This window comes from Hibiscus syriacus, unplaced genomic scaffold (assembly GCF_006381635.1).
Source record: "Hibiscus syriacus cultivar Baekdansim isolate YM2019G1 unplaced genomic scaffold, ASM638163v2 tig00013285_pilon, whole genome shotgun sequence".
NCBI lineage: Eukaryota > Viridiplantae > Streptophyta > Magnoliopsida > Malvales > Malvaceae > Hibiscus > Hibiscus syriacus.
This window is the reverse complement of record NW_024062299.1, coordinates 371,816-393,662: the sequence shown is the minus strand read 5'-3', so window position 1 is coordinate 393,662 and position 21,847 is coordinate 371,816. Positions and strand designations below refer to the sequence as shown.

Here is a 21,847-nt window from a genome sequence, read left to right as displayed (position 1 = left end):
TAAGATTGTTATACTATTTTCTTGGGTTGAATCAAGTTTTTTTATTCTAAATTAGACCATGACCCCGTCCTTCTAAAAACCCTAACCTAGGGACGAAACTGTTAAGGGCATGGGAGGGGTTTTGCCCCCTCAACCGGTATTTTTCTTACATTTAATTTATATATAAAATTTAAGTATTTAAGAGATAATTATGAAATTATTCCCCTACTTTTAAAAGGTTATACTTTGCCCTCTTCAAGTTGAAACCCTAGCTCCGTCCATGTCCAAACCGATCTCAAATTTTCAACAACAATAAAAAATCGACATAATATATCCATGTCAGAACCCATCAGGTTTAGGTCAAATATTCATCCTTATTGCTCCCCTAATTATTTAGGTTAAATACTTAATGAGTCCTTGTTACTTTAAACTTAGAAGATTCGTCCTTCTTAATATTTGATGTTAGTTTTGTATCCATAACCCTAAAAATCAAATGCCAATAGATTTGGGCCATGATTTCTCTCACCATGTGTATTTGGTCAAGAGTCTGAACGATGATTCATTCAGACAAATCTCTATCAAACTAAAAGTCTTTAAGACCTGTCTGCTCCACTCTATTTTTAAACTATTATCTAAATTCCAAGTCTCAGCAAAGCCATCTCTGAACCATCCAATTTCTCTTACAGACTTGTTTCCAAAGGGACCCATCTGATATAAAAAAAAACCCCAGAAAGATGTGTCATTGGAAATCAACATAAAACCTTGGGGCTAAGGGAATCATGGTCCCATTGCTATTAACAACGCATGTGCTTTGCTTCTCTCTCCACTTCATTCAACTTCTGCACACACACACACACACAGAATCATTAATGCTAAGGGTAAAGCAGCAATCAAATACTCGAAATATTTAGACAAATAAATAAATAAAAATTGGTGATCTGTGTGCCCTTAGCATGTGGGGATCAACTGAGCATAAATAAAGAATTTAATTATCTATCTAACTTCTCCCGACTACTTTCACGTGTATGAATAGATTAAACATTGTTAAATTAAATTGATGATATTAGTAAAATTCGTATAATAATATATCTCTCATATATCTTCAATAATTTATTTCAACTGTATAATAATATATTAGATTAATTAGAATACGTAAATATAATATTAATACAATGAACTGTCGTATGTATGGACACATATTGGCGTAATTTGTATGAACAAATCAATTCAATGTTCTGTCCAAAACCATTAGAACTAATTACACAATTTGTGGTCGTCAAGTTAACATGGCAACGAGTTTTGGTTTCAACAAACACTGCTTTGTCTTTGATCATCTTCTCTCGTGATTTAGATAAACAACCTAACTTTATTTCTTTTAATTACTCGTTAATTTATATGTAATTAGACAGTTATGTAATAATAAAAAACTGTTTTAACCAACAACTAGTTGGTCTAGTGGGATTAGGCACTAGATTCTTTAATCAATGTCACAGGTTCGAACATTATCGTTTGCGAATAGAGCAAAATGGGTTGGGAGGGTTGCCCTTGCCTTTATAATTATCGGTCTGAATTAATCAGTCGATAGATCGGATACCCGTGGTTAATTAAAAAAATAAAAAAAAAGGGTTTTATTAGCCGAAGAGATTTCAATTAAATTATGTAGATTTGATGTCAAACATGTAATTAGGGTAGCATAGTATGAATAATAAGAATAATATAGCTACATATGTTAGGCAGATTAAAGCCGCAATGCATTTAAATAATATATTATTTAGACCTTCTAATTAGTCAAGGAAAATGACCCCACAAATTTATCCGATAATTGCTAGGGAAAACTTAGATCAAATATAAAATATTTTTATCTAATTTAAAGACAATGTATCCACGTCATGGAAAGTTTGAATGTCTGGCTGCAAAATTGGTCGGAATTGTGCAGCAATAATTTTGATGAATAAAACGTGGCTAATGACAGCACACAATCATAACCTTTAGGTTTGGGCAGCCTTCAAAAGATTTTTTTTTTAATAATAGAAAATGACTTGATATAACCACCGCCATCGTTATTATGGTTTAGGGCACGATATCTAAGCTCTTTGTCCCTTTTTCATGGTCGGAATATCGGTAGTTATGCTATGCGATAGTTTTAATTTTAATATACGGTTAAGGAAATATTTTATTAAAAATATTAATATATTTTTTAATATTTTCGGTAAAATGTTGGTTAAAACATTATTTTTTACCGAAAATATTAATTTCGTTAACTAATTTATGGTAGAACCTAATATTAATATTTTCGGTAGAAAAAAATAATGTTTTAAGTAGCGCTTTACTAGAAATGTTAAACATTTTATGTAGCTCCCAATATTAACATTTTCGGTAACATATTTCTTTAGCCTTATATTAATATTATTGTACCTGAGACATCCCGAAATACCAATATTTCATTAAAAAAAAATTCAACTAAGAAATTAAAATAAAGAAAATCCATCTCATAAAGTGAGAGATCAATTTAATTGTATAATCTTATTTAAGAATGAGCTTCGACCGAATCGTGTTATGAAATTTTGAGCTATTCTAGTTGATAAGTCCTATTTTATAACTCGAATTTGACTTGAAATTTTTTCGACTCAAATCTAATTTATAAAATTCAAGTTGAGTAAACTTTTCGAGTTTTTGTTTTAAATTTAATTTTAAATACTTATAATATTATGATATTATTTTATTCTATTTTAATTTAAATGACTTTTTATAATCCTTCCCTCAACTTGTCGTTTTAATTAAAATTAATTTTTATTTAAAATGATAAAATATTTTTGGGTGCCCAATCACACTCTAATCAAATATTGGTGGCGATTCTTCGAACCATATATTTTTTATTTAAAAGGAATCCCAAAATTTTCGAAACGAAATATTTTTTTAAATCACATTTATTTTTTAATTAAAAATTAATCGTAGAGAAATAATTAAAAATGTATGGCTTTTAAAATCTTACTTTAAGGGAAATAATCGTTTCGAAAAAGCAAAATTCAAGTTGAGTAAAATTTTCAAGTTTCTATTTTAAATTTAATTATAAATATTTATAATATTTATAATATTATTTTATTTTAATTTAAATAATTTTTTATAATCATATAATATACATATTTCTTCTTATTTTTTTATATATGATATACATATATTATACATAGACTTGTTTCATTATCTCATCAATCAATCTTATCAAAAAGTGTAAAATAAATAATAAATATGATAAAAAAAACAATTACATCATTATATGCATATAAATATAATATCTTTCATCTAATAAATTTTATCATTTTTAATAAGTATAGTATCATAGATATAAAGGTAAACTACACGTTTAGTACTTACCTATCATTTTTGTTATGTTTTTATTATTTAATTATCTTTTGTTTTAAAATCGCATAAGTTACATTTTTGTTTCAATTTGATCATACACCATTAAAAAATTAACGGTAATACAGGCTTGTCACCATGAAATATTATCACGTCATCATGAAAAAAATTTAAAAATATCACATTAGTAATTCTATTAATTTTTTAATGACGAGTGATCAAAATGAAACAAAAACATAACATTAGAAATGATTTTGGAAAAAAAATGGATAACTGAAACATACCAAGAATAATAGTATATGTATTAAACATGTAATTTACCCTAGATACATTATCAATATATCGATTATAAATACACTATTAATTTCTTTTGGGGGGTGAATAATACACTATTATTTTTTCGATAGCACGATCAATAATGGAATTTTAAACGACCGATCATTAACTTAATTATCATCTCATCTTTCCTTGGGATGGGCATGAGACCCGAACTCGATTCGATCGAGTCGGATTTTTTTTTTTTTAAAGACGGGTTCGGGTCGGGTTGGGTTTTTTAATGTGATGTCCGGGTCGGGTCGGATTTAGGATGAAAAATATTCGACCCGAAAATATATAACTTTACCTTATATATTTAGGAATAATTACAATAATACTCCTCTATATATTATTTTTTTCAATTAAGTCACTATTTTTATTGAATAAAAATAATTTTTTTATTATTTCGGTTCGGGTCAGATTTTTAAGTTATATATCGGGTTGGAGTTGGGTCGGGTCTCGGGTGGATGACTCCTTGTTCTCGGGTCAGGTCGGGTGGATCGAAAACCCGACCCATGCCCATCCTTAATCTTTCCTCATCCACTTTTGTGTTATGCTTTGTGTATATTATTTTATCATTTTGTAGGGTTAAGGCTGTTTTTGTTATCATCTTGTAAGGGTGGTTAAAGTGAAAACCCCTGATTAGATATGGTGGAAGCAAAGGCAATAATAGAAGAGATGGCCACAAAGAAAAGGAGAGAAATGGCGAAAGATGAATAATAGGGGAAGGTAGTGGGGCTGTGGGAGCCCCCATCACTCTACAAGTATCTCCATCTTTGATGGTGGTGGGTGGTAGCCAATTAACTCCAATATTTCTCTTTCTTTCATCTTCTTCTTTGTTAATTCAATGTATTCGTTACTTTTTTCCCCTTCGAAGGTCCGTGTGTGAGACGGAATTCGATGTTAGATATATAGGGTGGGATGGCTTACACTGCTCTATTTATTATCATTCTCTCATTTATACCTTGTAACATGGGAATATGGTCAAAAAGCATCTCATGGTGATTGTGGTATGCAATGTTTTTACCATCATTTCATTCATTAATCTGGGAAAAGAGGACCCAAAGTTTGGTCGATGGGAGAATTTTGGATTTATGAAGGATGGTGACTTGTCATTGTTGTCAGTCGGCTAATTAATCAAACTCTCATTAATTTCTTTTGGCATCGATTCCAATGGATGTGGTTGACCTTCTCCAATAATTGATATACTTTGCTTCCTATGCAGTGTTTTTTTTTTTCTTACCCCATTTTCTCTTTCTTTTCTTTTTTACCTTTCTGGAAATTTCAGCCCCACTGACAAAACTTGGGACTGTTTGGAAGGCAAGAAAATTCATTTTTGTATTGAATAAACATCACAATTAATTCAAATATACATTTAAAATTATGAAAAAAAAACCAATTGAAAAAAACCCAAATTATAACTATAATATATTATTATTCAGATTAGAATAAATCTAAATATATATTTATGAAGTCTCTTTTAACAATAACAACAACAAAACCCTATTTTCATATGTGATGTGGTAAGAGAGAGGTAGGGTAGTAGGTTGCCCCCATCGCCGAGTTGAGAGCAGTTTCCGTGAAAGACCTCTGGCAGTAAATAAAATTAAAAATAAAGATAGAATACAATGCATGTATAAATAATTAAATATATGGTTGAACAGTATTCTTATGCAATCTTCATATACGTGTCTGAAATGGAAAGCAATCCCTGCAAATAGATCCCTGCGAAAAAAAAATCTCTTCACATGGACAGAAACGTAAGACCTGGCTAAAATTAAACAGGGGAAACATGAAGAGAATGATACACATAAGACAACGATAGTAAGCTACTAGAAGGAATAAAGTCAAATGAGTTTAAACCTACACTAAGGCAACACTACTTCGTTACCCTATTCTAAGTCTTCATAAATTCTAATGACAGAAATGTAAAAGGTAGAAGTCATGGAAATTACTACAAAGGCATTAGAAAGAAAACATAGATGCTACACCCTATGGCTGTGACTCACACTACTCGGCTACCATGGTCTTAAGTCTCCATACTTTCCTATCAGAGGTCATGTCCTCGGTAAGGTTTAAATCCATCAAATCAGATCTCAAGCAGTCTACCCACTTCCTCCTTGGTTGTCCTCTCCTTCTGGCACCGTCGACTGTAATCGACTATACCCTCCTGACGGCATCCGACGGGTGTCGCCTAAGGACATGCCCAAACCACCGTAGTCTTCCCTCCTTCATTTTTTCGGACACAAGCACCACCCCCAAGGACTTCCTAATAGCAGAGTTTGGTGTCATGTCCCACAGAGTCCTACCGTATGCTCATCGAAGCCAATCCAATTGAACTTTCTAACTATTATCATGCCAAACCAATTGAACTCCTAACATCTCACGCAAATTTGTCTACCTTATTCGAGTTAAATATAACATATATTTACAAATTTTATATTAATAATAAATTTAAAACTTTTAATAATAATATAATGAAGAATGAATCGTTTCACTAATAAAAAAAATATTATTCTCTTTGAATAACTTGATTTTAAGTAGTTTCATCAAAAGATATACAAAAACTATTTAAATTTTAATTAATAAATATTATCTTATAATTACACAATTATTTAAAAAAAAAACCTTTGGATTAGTTTCTTAATTTTCATATAGGATTTTGACCGATTAAAATAGAAGGATTAACATTCTAATTTGAAATTAAACCAAAGTTCAGAAAAGGGTCCCACAAGAGATTACTCACTGACTACTACTACCGATATTATTACGCTTAATTGTCCGTACACAGACACCAAATAAAATAAAAATAAAAATAAATAAACAAAAAAAGGGACAAACAATGACAGGGGCAGCGGAACGGGAAACTACAACTTTAGCATGGACCCACAAACGTAGACTAGGGAAAGATCCCACGCTTCACACATGCGGAAAGGCTAGTGGGTCCACTACTTGGGTCACGTTCACAACGGACCCCTTCGCCTGTTTCTATTTATTTATTTAAAAATAATTATATTAGGGATGTACTTAAAATTCTATAATATAATTTTTTTTAAATATTTAAAGTTAACAAAATTATCAAATTTTGAGATAATAATAAATTATAAATAAAAATATTAAAATATTCGATCATTTAAAATTTTCATAAAATTATTTATTTACATCCTCTCTCTATTCACCCCTTTGCTGGGTCGTTTATATCGGCTTACGTGGCAGAGACTTTGTGGTGCTAACACGTGGCAGATATGCAGCATGTCAGTTACTAAGATAAAATATATTATACATGTGTGTGTGACAGACAGCCAGCCAGCCCATAATCAGTGTTTGATTAAACACACTAAATCCCACGTTTGACAGAACCGAAAAGTGATGATGTGCGAATTCCCTTTTTGCCCCTCTTAAGTTTTCCTTTTACCGAGCCAAACACGGGGGCAATGAAACCGAAGTAAATAAAAAAAAGGTCTAATATGATTTGAGTGCCTATAATATTCATTTATTACACGTTTGAGCTTTCTACTTTTGATCCTTGAATTTAGTGTTTCACTCTTTGTAATTCATTTGATGATGTTAAAGAAATTCTATCAAATTGGATTATGTGATTTAAAAAAGTAATATTCAACATTAAACAATCCTAAATTATTTAGATTTTATTTCACCCCTTGTAAACATAATTATTCGAACTTGAATGATCGAGAAAAACAAACCACTCTACATTAATAGGATCACTCAATGAATTTACAATGTTAAATATAAAAAGCGGAGAGATTAAATTGTTAAAATTATAAATAAAGGAACGAAAATTTCAATGTGCATAAAATACAATGACCAAGGAATGAGTTTGTATTATAAACCAAATCTAATCTAAAGACAAAATCTACCACTGCCACCCCATGTTTTACCAAGTAAAATAATCGGAAAGTCGTTTTTGACTTCATCTCTCACTATTAAAAACCAAACCCTAATAAATCTGTTGATGCTTCATCCATCTCATTTTCCCTTAGTTCTCTCCTTCGGGGCCAAAGAACTCTCCTTTTATCTCTCCCTCCCTTTCCCTTCTTCTTTCACTTATATATCATTCTCAAACAACAACAAAGACTTGAGCAAACTCAGAATCAAATGGCAGTCAAAGCCCCTAATATGAATATTTTTCCTCCTCAGTTCATTCCCAATGGGTAAACTTAAAAAAAATATCACATCTGTTTCTGTATAAATTCTGGGTTTTGTTTTTCAATTTTTTAACATGGGGTTTTCTTTTTTGTTGCAGCAGAGATTTTATGGAAGTTAACAATTCCCAGATGAATACCTGTGTTCCTTTGGTTGAAACAATGCAAGAAGCTGTTGTTTATCAATCTATTTGCAAAAATTCAATCAACAAAGCTGATAGTGTGGTTACGTATAACATGAATATCCCAGTTTCGGCTGAGAGTAAAAGGCCAAGAGATGAATTGTACACAGTTCCTCGACAGAACAAATATTCTGATGTTTTCTCTCAGATCCAGCAACAACAGAACCAAGAAATCGACCGTTTGATTGCTCAACACGTGAGTTTTCTTTTAGAAAAATTAAGTTTTGTTTAATGGTGTCGGTGATTTATTTAAGTATTTTTGGGTTGATTACAGCTAGAAAAGGTGAGTGTGGAGCTTGAAGAAAGGAGGAAGAAGCAATCCAGAATGTTGTTGTCGGCGATCCAAGATGGTTTTATGAAGAAACTGAAGGAGAAAGACGATGAGATTCAAAAACTGGGGAAACTGAACTGGGTTCTTCAAGAAAGGGTGAAAAGCCTCTGTTTGGAGAACCAACTATGGCGGGACTTGGCTCAAACGAACGAAGCCACGGCCAATTCTCTACGCACCAATCTAGAACAGGTCCTGGCCCATGTCGGCGAGGAACGCCACGCGAAGGGCGAAGGCTCTGTTGATGATGCGGAGTCTAGCTGCGGAAGCAGCGACGAAGGGTGGCGCAAGGTGGTGGTGGTGCCGCCGCAAGAGCAGGCGGCGAGGAAGTGCAGGAAGTGTGGGGAGAAGGAGTCGGGTGTTGTGTTGCTGCCATGCAGGCATCTTTGTCTGTGTGCAATGTGCGGGTCCACTCGGGTAGGCACTTGCCCTGTTTGTCACTCTGTCACCAATGCCAGTGTTCATGTTAACATGTCCTGAAACAATTTTTTATTTTATTTTTTATTTAGAGTTTTAGTGAAAACAAAAACAAAAACACAGCCAAAAATTAGATATGTTTCAAGAAATGGACCAGATAAAATTTCTTTATTTTCCCTCTATTTTAGTGTTAAAATGTGAATATTTATTTATTTTATTACAATGATGATTCGATAATTACACAAATTCTTATTATATTTAAGATTATAGAGAATTCATATCAAATATTGATATAGATAATTATTTACGTTTAAAATAACAGAGATTGATGAAATATTTAATTCACAAAAGTAAAAAAGAATAAAAGTTTAATGTAACCTAAATTAAACTGATAGGATTTACAATATTATTAAATCAAAAAATTTAGAATAAATAAAAATCTCTGAATTTTGTATTATGAATAAAAAAAAATTAAACTTAATTTTTTATAATAATCTTTTACTATTTAATTTACATTAATAAATAAATAAATTAAATATTGATAATTACCCCAAGATTACTTGGGTACTGATACACCCGGGTGGAGATGGGAGCCCCATAGAAATATCACGACAAGGTCAGCCTATACTGAAATCACATGCCTTGACAATAGTAAGGAACATCCTCTATGGAGTTTGATTTGGAAGCTAGAAGTTCCACAAAGAATTCGTACTTTTCTTTGACTATTATTCCATGATCGAATTCTTACCAATGTTGAACGATCTCGTCGGCACCTTTCTAGCCTAGTGGATTGTAAGATTTGTGGGGCTGTTAGGGAGGATGCTGACCATATTTTGCGTCATTGCAGTATGGCTATGAATCTGTGGGTAAGGGTTATCAAGCCTGACAAGCTTAATGAGTTCTTGGCTCTTCCTTACAAGATTTGGATTGAACGCAACTTAAGGGCTACTGAAGTGTATGCACGAATGAATGATAATTGGGATATTCGCTTCTCTGTTTACTGTTGGCACCTTTGGAAACGAAGATGTAGTATTCTCTTTGATCCAAATTATGTGGAAAGAGAGGAGTTCATTTATCGTTGCGATCGCTTTGTTGATGATATTGTGATTGCTAAGGTTAGCACCACTAATTCTAGTCCATCGATATCTAGAAGTATTTTGTTTTGGATTCGGCCTCCCACAGGTTGGATTAAGGGAAATTCGGATGGGCTGTAAGAACATGTGATAATATGGTGGTTGCAGGAGGTGTTCTGCGCAACTCTGAGGGAGAATGGATTTTTGGTTTCACGCGTAGCCTAGGAAGGTGTTCGATTCTTACCGCTGAGTTGTGAGGTGTTCATGATATCTTGTTGCATGCTTGGAGGCTAGGAATTCGAAAAATTGAACTGGAAACCGATAATCTAGAGGTTATGAAGATCTGCACTTTTTCTTCGGCTGCGCTTGTGGGGAGTGGTTTGGTTACTAAAATCCATGAGCTCCTCGAACTTGAGTGGAGCATAAAGGTATCACATGTATTTAGGGAGTAAAATATGGTTGCGGATAGGCTGGCTTTGAGTCGAGGAGCCCCATTGCTGCTACTATTTTCTTAGAGCCACATTCGGAGTTATCTTCCACGCTGCTGCGAGATCTTCAAACCTCCGGCTAATTCTTGTCTTATTGTTATATCAAAAAAAAAAAAGGTACCATCTTTAGAGAACTTAAGTATCAGTTGCCTTTCATTTTCAACGATGAAATTGGCTAATGGAGAAATGTCTTGTCAGTCCATACCTCTACTTTGAATTAAATGAATGGGATTTAATTGAATACTATATATATACCCACTAGCTAGCTAAGTTTGCCACCTACTTAATTAAGACTTAATTGTTGGATTAATTTCTTTATTTAAAAAGAATAGATGATCAAATTATAACTAATTAAAGTACATGGACTAATTTCTTATCTTTCGTAAAGTATAGTGATGAGAATTTGAAAATTAGACCTTAATTTTAATATAGTTTTAAGAGATAAAAGAAACATTTACTCACTAAACACGAAATTTTTTTCCAACTTCATCCCTACAAATTTTTAGGTCCATATTAGTCCCTATATTTTAGGCCCACCCCCTTCGCCCTTCTGGTGTAAGTAAATTATACATTAAAAAAGATAAAAATTACAACAAAACAACAGAGTACTGCAACAATAATTACTAAATGAGATGCGGGTGTGATGGAAATCTACATGGCAAACGGCAATGGTAATGGCAATAGCAGTACCATAACAATAAGCTTATTATATTACAGCGTAAAATAAAAGGTGAAGGCAAAGACAAAACACGGAAAAGACATAAAAGAAATGTCGAAGTATGAATTATGGCATGAGATGCCCTAAACCTAAGTTTTAAAGGTAATAAAAACGTCTGTCACTCTCTGTGTATTGTGTCAGCTGATGTTACATATATCATAGAACCCCACAAAGAGATCCTTCATAATGCATATGCAGGTGATATCTCTTCCTCAAAATTAGCATCATTCACTTACCGCTTCATGTTCACCCACTTGCATTTGTCTGTATTTGTATACGTTTTCCGACCTAACCCTACTTGACTTATCTTATCATCTCATCAATTGGTATCATTTTCAGGGCATTATATTATCAAAATTGTCAAATTATGGTTTCGGTCCCTTTATTATACTTTGGGAGATCATGGTTGAATTTGTTCACGTAAGGATTATCAGTATCTGCTCTCGATGAGATATTGTCTGCATAAGAGGTCATGAATTTGTTCTCAAAAAGAGCGTCTAACAAAGAGAAGGTGCTTCTTGCTGTATGTTGCCGTACATAGGTGGATCAAAGGAGATGTTGGAACACGAATTTTCAGGTTGGAATCTTGATAACCCCATCATTATAATAAGTAGAATGACTAAATTCGGAATAGGAGCATAGTATAGGGACAAAAACCACAATTTAAGCAATCATCATTGATGACGAGTCGATATCAATGGGCAAATATGTGGCGTTTATAGGAGAAGTGGTGAGACGAGACATGAAAAAGAAAGGGCTGCTCGCTCTTTTACGTATACATAAACAGAGAGAGAGAGAGAGCAGCTGTCCAAGTGTCCAAGGGAAGTGAATAATCTCCACAAAAAGAGCAGAAAGAAAAAGAACCCTAAAAACACGCCGAGGAAGTGCAGCAAAAAAGATGGTTGGAATGTGAGTTGAACATGATGGGTCCAAACCCTTTGGCGTTTACCGCCATTTTCTTTTCTGCCCCACTCTCTGCAAATGCTGCAGATGATAATGAAATAATAATGAGCCTCTCAATTTTCATTTACGTGTGTGTTTAATTTGGCAGAGAGCCGTGTTGGGTTGCGGTGCGGTGCTAATCTTGGAGGGTGCAAAGCCGACAAAAAAAATAGAGAAACATTGAGAGAGATGATGATGGAGCATAGTTTAAATAAGTGGGGTAAAGGCCAAAGGGTGGTGGGCTGTGTAAATGTGTAATGCTAAGTTTCTAACGCACGAAAACAAATATGATAAAATATAATATGATTCATTTAATGATATAAGTGATTATATATTCTTTCTTAAAATTATAGGTTCAAATATAACAATAATAACAATTAAATTTTAATTAAATTGATAACATTAATTTATATCTTTGGGGTAGCATACATAAGTTTAATTTGTATGGATTTAAGTTAATTAATTACCCTAGCTGTTCTACAATATCATCTCGACAAGTGTCCCTATTGGTTTTAGTAAATGAGTATCCCGGTAAAGATTTTCTACATACGCAACACCTTAAACTCGAGATCTATTTTTACTCTTTTGTTCCCACCCCCAACACATTTTCTCTTTATGTCATCCCACTCACAATAGCAAAGTTAGGTAAAAAAGAAAGGATTGTTCCACAATGCAATATCCCTTCATCTGGAAATTTCAAAGCTAGTCATGTGTTTACTTTTAAGGGATTCACGTGTCCATTGGTACTTTTAGTTCATTGTTCCAATGTTGAATCAATCAAAAACCCAGCGAGGATGGGCCAATAAGGAAGGGGGAAGCAATGAAAGAAATATTTTTTAATAAAGATACGGTTGAACACATCACATTCTCCCCCATTAAAAATACATATATAGCAATTAACTTGTGCTAAGCCTACACACTACCTTGGAGGCCACTTTCAATGAACAACATGGGTGAACACACCCCATATTAGGAATGTACTGATTATGTCTTGCTTTTTGAAGTTTTAAAACACGAGGTCGTAGTGACCAACAAAACTCAACTACCCAGCTTTCATTTAAATGAGGTTTTTGTATATGAGGTTGGACAAATAATCTTACTCTTGAACAGGTCTAACCGAGTGTATTGATGGGTTTAATGGCCCAAACCAAAATGATTGAAGATTGTGTGTATATGTAGAGCAATTGGGCATATCCCAAATGACTGCAGATGGGCAGCCCTATGGGTCAGAAGAGATCTAACTTGGGCTCTCGATGCCCTTAATTAGTAGGGACGCAGGAGGTGGGAAATGGAAGTCCAAGTCAATGGCACTTCACTAGGAGCTTCCAACAACACTTGCACCATTAAAGGTCTGGTGGCTGCCCTTTGTTTCCATCAAATGTTTGGAGGAATGGGTCTTGGTGGTTGCATTCTTTAGCTACTTAACATCCACTTATCCTCTTCTTCTTCGGAGCTTATTATGATGTTCTTCTCCGTAATGATTCAATTCGGGATACCGCTCAGAATTGCTTTTTTAAGACACATGAAGAGAATAGTCTGACTGCGTTGATCATGGTCGGGCTGTTGAAACGTGTCATCGACAAGGCTTTTGAATTATATGGATTTAGTTGATTTTCTTTCGACAGAGTTCATTAAATCAAAGTTACATGACATAAATTGATAATATAAATAATTAAAATGTTATTTTTTAAGAAATAAATAAATTATAATTATCCTATATCCATATTGTCGAAATCTTAAGGTGGAAGTAAATACATTAAAATGCCATTTCAGTATACAAAGGATACGAATTATCCAAAAATAAAAATGCCATTCACTGGGTAGAAAATTAGGTGTAAGCAAAGATGGCATGGGTCAGGTTTTTGATCCACCCGACCCGACCCGAGAACAAGGAGTCATCCACCCGAGACCCGACCCGACCAAAACAAGTTTTAATAGGGAGAGGGAAAAAAATGGATGATGATGATCTATGTTTTACCATATGTTACATTATGTGTTGCTGTATGCATATATAAATTTCCTTACAGAAGAGACGGCATGTGAACCATTTGAATCAGACATTATATTCCCCTGGTACATTGTATGCTTAACATGGCCACCGAACATCGATCTCGTTTCGACCAAGCTTTAATCCGGTCATCGGATTGTGACGAAATAAACCAAGTCCAGATTGTCCTTGTTCGAGCACAACATCTCCACGTGACGAATGTAACAAAATAGCTCTGAGAAACAGAGCAATGGTGCCGATGCTAACCCATTGTCCAATCCTCTTGTTTCGAAAATAAAATATGAAGCGAAAGATTCATTCACTTGTTAACAGAAAATTTATACATTTCATCACGTATTAATTTAAATTAAAAAAATATTAATATAAAATTATATTTCTATTATTTTATTTTATTTAGGAAAATAAAGAACATCATCAACAATACAATTTAGATAAAAATACGAAAAAAATAATATTTGTTTATAATTTTTCTTAATCATTGACAACGTACACACATTCTGTAAATATAATTTTTAACTCTGACGTTTTAAAGAAACAACATTCAATTTAACGATTAAGGTCTTTCAATAGATTCGATTAATTTTTTTTTGAAAGAGAAAAAAATGAGGATAATGTAAAGGAAGCTTACAATTTGTCAAAGGTACAGTAAAAGGAAGGATGGTGGAAATTGCTACTAACGAAACTTTAGCGATTGGATTCTCCCTCTGCCGACCTCACAAATGCATTCACGTTTTTCACGTTAAATTGTCAATTCATTGAAGTCATCACGTCCTTTAACTATTCTCACAAAATTATTAAAATAATATTTTCAAAAAAAAAAAACTATTAAATAAATTATGTCCTTTTAATAAAAGTTATGGAGCGTTGCATGTTTTATTTTTGGTTTATTATAATATCGACGACACCTAATAAACTCTTTATTATAATTATTCTAAATCTTAAAAGATTAAATTTACTCAATTATTATTATTTTTTGAATTGTGTAAGATTATTTATAAGATAATATTTATTAAGAATTTTTTAACTTATTGGTAATACACACGCCTATAAATACAGTTATTCGAACTCAAGACCTTTACCAAATATAACGTTTTATTTTATTATTGAGAGCGTTTGATAGATTATACTCAATTATTATTATGGTTATAAACTAATCACTTTTAAAAATTATAATTTAATTATTTAATTAAAGTATTGTTATAAACAAAATAATAGAATAGAATATAATAATAGTTTTAGTTTCTTAATTTATTTCTAATTCAATAAATTTAATAATTTAGACTTTTGTTCTTCTCCTAATTAATGGTTTTTCTCATATAAATGTTACGCTAATTTCTTATTATAACAACTAGGGGTGTGCAAATTCGGGTACCCGGATCTTCGGGTAATTGATTTATCAGCCCGTGTCTCGATCCGGAAGTTACGGGTATCCGGTAATTGGGTACCTAGATTTTTCGGATACCCGTTTTTTTCAAATTATTAATTAAAAAATACACACAAATTTAAATGTTCTAAACTTCGAATTACATAGTCTAACATCCAAACATAATTAAAAAATGTTAGTCCAACATCCAAACATAATTAAAAAATGCCATGTTAGCATCATTGTTCATTTTTAAATATGGGTGACCAAAATATAATCAAAACGTAACGTTATGTATAATTTTGAAAAATAATAATAATCGAGTGACCAAAACATAAATTAGATAATATATAAGTGACCAAATAGGTAGTTTACCCTAAATAATAATCAAGTGACCAAAGCATAAATAAGATAATATATAAGTGACCAAATAGGTAGTTTACCCTAAATAATAATCGAATGACTAAAACATAAATTAGATAATATATAAGCGACCAAATATGTAGTTTACCCTAAAAAAATTCCTAACCGGGTTCCCGGGTAACCGGAAAAATTCAATTTTGTGACCCGACCCCAACCCGACCGAATAACTTTTTTTAGACAATTACTTGATTTTTTTAGTTACGGGTCGACGAGTCGAGTATTTTTACACACCCCTAATAACAACCATGGATCAACATGGGTCATGTCTCTAACCAGACACAAAAATTTAACTCCTATACCTGCACCCGATTTAGATTTAAAAGGGTGTCATACGAAATGAAATCCAACTCAATTTTTAATCAAAATTCACATCCTAACCAATATATATATAATTTATTTTGATTAGATAAAATAAATATATAATTAAAAAATAATATAAAAAGAGTTATTGTTGTAATTATAATATATATAAGCGATAATTAAAATATATATTGTTATAATTATAATATTACATTGGATCAGATTGAGTTTTTTCATTCTAAACTCAAACTGACTCGACCTAAATCTAAATTTATATATGAAAAAATTAACATCACCGATTTGGATTGTAATTTTTTAAGGTTGAGTCAAATGTCCATTCATAATAATAATATTAATTTGTTACTATATAGTATAATGCAATTATTCAACTTATGATAGCGTTCCCCGCGATACGATCTGGAAGACTTTGGAAACGAGAAGGATCTCAACTATTTATATCCGGGCGATTCGTGATATGTATTGTAAATCTACTACATACGTCAGGACTACAGTTGGCGACACCGAGGCATTCCCGGTGGAAATCGGACTCCACCAGGGGTCGGCTCTTAGCCCTTACATCTTCGCCTTGATTATGGACGACATCTATTGTGCGACACCAGACGGTGTACCATGGTGTATGCTTTTCTCTGACGACATTGTCCTAGTTGCTGAAACAAAATCTGAGTTGAATAGTAGACTGGCTACCTGGAAGGCTGCTTTGGAAGAAAAAGGTTTAAGGATCAATATTGATAAGATAGAGTATTTATGTTCAAACTTCAGTAGGGACCAAAACGAAGAAGATGTAGAAGTATGCATAGAAGGACACGTTCTCCCCTCAAATAATTGTTTCAAGTACCTAGGGTCTATGATACATAAAGATGAGGGTGTAGATGATGACGTTACACACCGTATAAGGCGGGATGGCTAAAGTGGAGGGCCTCTACTAGAGTTTTGTGTGACAAGAAGGTGCCTCTAAAACTTAAGGGAAAATTTTATAGAATGGCAATAAGACCAGCCCTGTTGTATGGATCAGAATGTTGGGCAACCAAGAAGGATCATGTAAGGAAGATAGAGGCCGCAGAAATGAGAATGCTTCGATGGACATGCGGTAGGACTCCGTGGGATATGACAACAAACTCTGCTATTAGGATGTCCTTGGGGGTGACACCTGTTTCCGAAAAATTGAGGGAAGGAAGACTACGGTGGTTTGGGCATGTCCTTAGGCGACTACCGTCAGATGCGTCAGGAGGGTAGAGTCGATTACAGTCGACGGTGCCAGAAGGAGAGGACGACCAAGGCGGAAGTGGGAAGACTGCTTGAGATCTGATTTGATGGATTTAGCCCTTACCGAGGACATGACCTGATAGGAAAGTATGGAGACTTAAGACTAGGATAGTCGAGTAGTGTGGGTCACATCTCTAGGGTGTATCATTTCTGTCTTCTTTTAATGCATTTGTAGTAATTTCCATGATTTCTACTTTTTATTCGTTTCTGTTATTGGTATTTATGAAGGCTTAGAACTGGGCTTGCTATCTTTTGATTTCTGTGTATCATTCTCTCCACTTTTAATTTTAGTCGGGTCTTACGTTTCTGTCTATATACAAAGATTTTTTCGCAGGATTTTTTTGCAGGGATTACTGCCCATTACAAACGCGCTTATGATATTAATATTAATAACTGCATATGAATACTGTTCAACTATATATTTTTGTATTTATTTATACATGCATTGCATTTTATTTATATTTTTAATTTTCTGACTGCCGGGGATGCTACTCTCAACCTGGCGTTGGAGGCAGCCTACTACCCTACCTCCCCCTTACCCCATTGCATATGGGAATTAAGTTTTGTTGTTGTTGTTTTTAACGGATTGACTCATTTGATTTGATAATATCATAAAAATATAAAATTGATAAATTTTATAAATACGAGGGATTAATTTTTATTTTTTTAATAAAAATCAAATTGATAAAAGATAACTTTTAGAAACTAAAACTATTATATATTTGTTTCAAATTTTTAATTTGACAAATTTTTTAATTATTTTGTAATACTAAATTTATATGAAATTAAACTAAAAATCAAAATATCTTGTACAAAGCTCGGCTGTAGCAGCCAGTAATGGTCCCACATGTGTATGATGTCACCTATGACCTCATCGGAATCAAGCTACAATTCACCACATCATCTTCGTCGTCATCGAAACGACTTCATTCTCTGTCTCTCACATTGACAACCAAAGATTCCCAAAGAGACGAAATTTCATAAAAATCGTCTTTTCTCTCTCTCGAACGTTGCTACGATTGTTTTCTTAATTTAATTTAATTTTAATTTCTTTTACGCTTCTCCTTCAAGCCTTTGCTATCCTTTTTTTTCATCATTAACACCCAGAAAAAAAAAATCAAATTAAGCTTTGATCCTTGCCAAAGTCTCAATTTTTATTACATCTTTATGGAGTAAATTGGTGAATATTTATGGGGTTTTCTTCTTTTTCTAGGATCTGATTCTTGATCTTTCTTTAAAAACTTTTCCTTTCTTATATTTTTTTCTTCCCATTTATTATCTTAATTTAAGGGTCTGAAAATTTCAAGCATTAGATTCATTCTGGGATCCTCTTTGTTGCATAGAATTCTTGTCTAACGGTTTTATTTTGGGGTTTGTACACAGTTTTCTGTTTTCAATTGACTTCTAGATTTAGTTTTCCCATCTTTGGGTTGGATCAAAGCTTGGGTCTTTCTTGTTCATGAATTGAAGATTTTCCCCTGATTTTTAATGGCTTATTTATCTGAGCCATCATCTTCTTTGAGTTTCACTTCATCTTCTCGCCTATCAAATGGGTCAGTTACTCACAACTTACCCCCCTTTTCAGCTGTCCCAGAAACTGCGGCTAACCTTGAAGTCTTAAGTTTGACCAAGCTCAGCTCCAGCTTGGAGCAGCTTATTGTTGACAATTCTCCTGCTTTTAGTGATGCTGATATAGTTGTTGAAGGTGTTCCTGTTGGTGTTCATAGATGTATTTTAGCTGTTAGGAGTAAGTTTTTCGATGAAGTCTTCAAGAAAGGATCTGAGTCTAGTGAGAAAGATGGAAACCGAGTTATAACATGTCTGAGTTGTTGCCTTATGGCAAGATTGGACTTGAAGCTTTTCAGGTTTTCTTGAGTTATTTTGTATACAGGGAAGCTCAAGCCTTCTCCCATGGAGGTTTCCACATGTGTGGATAATGTCTGTGCTCATGACGCCTGTCGTCCCGCCATTAATTTTGCGGTCGAGTTGATGTATGCGTCGTCGATATTTCGAATACCAGAGCTTGTTCCACTTTTCCAGGTTAGTATATGATTGTCATGGTGATTAGTTATAGTTGACTTGTGATCTATCATAGTTACTTATAATTACATACGTGGATAATGTTTGTGATCTTTCATAGTTGTAATTACATATGTTTAGTAAATATGTTGAATGTGTACTCACTGTAAGGTTAAATTTATAGATCTCTGATATGGTAACTGAAATGAAGATGGATACAATGTTTTCGGCTCGATTAGACCGAGTGAATTTCTACTTATTTCGTTTTTGTATATATTTTGCAGCGTCGTCTTCTTAATTTCGTTGAGAAAGCGCTAGTAGAAGATATCTTCCCAATCCTTGTGGTTGCTTTCCATTGTCAATGTAGTCAACTTGTTTCTCAGTGTGTTGATAGAGTAGCTAGGTCGGATCTTGATAGCATCTTTATCGAGAAAGAGCTTCCTTATGAAGTTGCAGAGAGTATCCGGTTGCTTCGCCGCAAGTCTCCACCTGATGCTGAGGGCAATGAGGAAGTGATCGATCCTCTTCGGGAGAAAAGAATCCGGAGAATACATAAAGCATTGGATTCCGACGATGTCGAACTTGTTAAACTACTTTTATCCGAGTCTGACATAACTTTGGATGATGCGACTGCCCTCCATTATGCTGCAGCATATTGTGACCCCAAGGTTGTTTCGGAGATTCTTGGTCTGCGTCTAGCCGATGTCAACCTGCGAAATTATCGCGGTTACACGGTTCTTCACATAGCTGCGATGCGTAAAGAGCCATCAGTGATAATGTCACTTCTAGCAAAGGGGGCATTTGCTTCAACATTGACATTGGATGGACGGAGTGCTGTTAACATCTGCCGGAGGTTGACAAGACCAAAGGATTATCACTCGAAGACAGAGCAAGGGAAGGAAACGAATAAAGACCGGATATGCATTGATGTTCTAGAGAGGGAAATGAGGCGAAATCCAATGGCCGGGGATGTTTCTGTTACTTCCCATACATTGGCTGATGATCTGCACATGAGACTTTTGTACCTAGAGAACCGAGGTATTACTTTCTGTGGGGATTTCATGTGGTTCTCTGTCTCGACAATCTGTTTATCATGTTGTTTTCCTGACGTTTATATCTGTTTATAATTTTTGTCGATCTGAAACCATTAACACGAGTAAATTCGTTCACGAATATGAACATTAGTTACTCTCTTTGACATGTGATATCAAATATGTTGTTTTCTACTTGTACTTCAAATTGCATTCTTTCTGAAAGTGCTCCTATAATGAGTTCATATTTTGAGGGTTAACTCTTTGTGATGTTGTCTATTGCAGTGGCATTGGCAAGATTACTTTTCCGAGTGAAGCAAAACTCGCCATCGACATAGCACATGCCGAGACAACCTCCGAGCTTGCTAATGGTCTTTCATCAAAAAGTTCCAATGGGAACTTAAGGCAGGTTGATCTGAATGAGACACCCATTATGCAGAGGAAAAGACTTCTTGCTAGGATGGAAGCCCTTATGAAAACAGGTGAACGAACGCTTTAAACTTCCTCATATTTAGGTCCATTTATCCATATATCTTTTCGGTATCAGCCAATTTTTCGGTTTTACGTTCAGAAATTCCTTTCTGTAGGAAATTGATACAAACAAAATTTGATTGTAATGTCTTAATTTGATCATGTTGGCTGTTTTGCAGTGGAGATGGGTCGGCGCTATTTCCCTCATTGCTCAGAAGTGCTCGATAAGTTCATGGAGGATGACCTTCCCGATCTGTTTTACCTCGAGACGGGCACCCCCGAAGAGCAAAAGATGGAGAGAACACGCTTCAGGGAGCTCAAAGAGGACGTCCAAAAGGCATTTAACAAGGACAAGGCTGAGTTTAACCGCAATGGGTTGTCTTCATCGTCGTCGTCATCGTCTTTAAGAGACGGTGGCCCCTACAAGTACAGGAAATTATGACGAAATTTTCGTCGGTAAGGATTTCTTGCGAGTAAAACTTATAATTATTCCTTTTGTCACCGGGAAAAGCTTGTTCTATAATCAATCCCTCCGGAGCAAAAGTTATACATATCATTAGTTTTACCTATAGGAATTTTATGTTCATTAGTAACAGAGATCTATGAAAATAGAAAATTTTCAACTACTTTCTTCATTTGCTGCACTTCGGATCCATAATTAGTTATGGATAGCAATGCTAAGTCGAAAATGTCTTTGACGATCGTATCAACCCGGCATCTTTGTTGATGTGTTTTCAACTCTGGGTTTGGAAGCATATCTGATTCCGTTCCTCACGTCTCGGGAACATTACTATGAAAAGAAGTATAACTGCTGTTTGTGTTGAACGTATCAGATGGCTGTAAAAGAAAGAATATACATGCAGTCATCCATTCACACCGTCTGTTCTCAGCAGCATATTTCAGGCAATTGCTCCCAAAGGCATTGCTTGATAGGAAAGATGAGGCATCATCTGGTATGAAAGAATGAAAATGGGTGGTTAGATACA

At 34.1% G+C, this 21,847-nt stretch overlaps 2 protein-coding genes across 3 annotated transcripts; both read left to right on the top strand.

Moving 5' to 3' along the window:
* The first annotated feature begins 7,627 nt into the window (after positions 1–7,627).
* On the top strand, positions 7,628–8,846 carry LOC120205962 (E3 ubiquitin-protein ligase BOI-like). Of its 2 annotated transcripts, none has more exons than XM_039205712.1 (3): positions 7,628–7,823; positions 7,919–8,192; positions 8,271–8,846. In XM_039205712.1, exons 1-3 carry the CDS (start codon positions 7,768–7,770, stop codon positions 8,802–8,804), a joined length of 864 nt encoding a protein of 287 aa, XP_039061643.1. In that variant the 5' UTR covers positions 7,628–7,767; the 3' UTR covers positions 8,805–8,846. The 2 variants fall into 2 exon arrangements, with proteins under 2 accessions (XP_039061643.1, XP_039061642.1); XM_039205711.1 differs by having other exon boundaries at positions 7,916–8,192.
* A 9,830-nt stretch (positions 8,847–18,676) lies between these two features.
* On the top strand, positions 18,677–21,496 carry LOC120205951 (BTB/POZ domain and ankyrin repeat-containing protein NPR1-like). Its single transcript, XM_039205699.1, is given in 7 exon segments — positions 18,677–19,141; positions 19,144–19,220; positions 19,222–19,380; positions 19,644–20,397; positions 20,676–20,690; positions 20,693–20,872; positions 21,041–21,496. Coding segments are annotated over 7 exon segments (1,761 nt in total). The 5' UTR covers positions 18,677–18,828; the 3' UTR covers positions 21,304–21,496.
* Positions 21,497–21,847: the final 351 nt, after the last annotated feature.

Bases quoted from the DNA above. Each gene is read 5' to 3' on its own strand.
- LOC120205962 (XM_039205711.1), top strand. From the start codon at position 7,768: ATGGCAGTCAAAGCCCCTAATATGAATATTTTTCCTCCTCAGTTCATT. The intron at 7,824-7,915 runs GTAAACTTAAAA...TTTTTGTTGCAG, and splicing joins CCTCAGTTCATTCCCAATGG to CAGAGATTTTATGGAAGTTA. The intron at 8,193-8,270 runs GTGAGTTTTCTT...GGTTGATTACAG, and splicing joins ACCGTTTGATTGCTCAACAC to CTAGAAAAGGTGAGTGTGGA.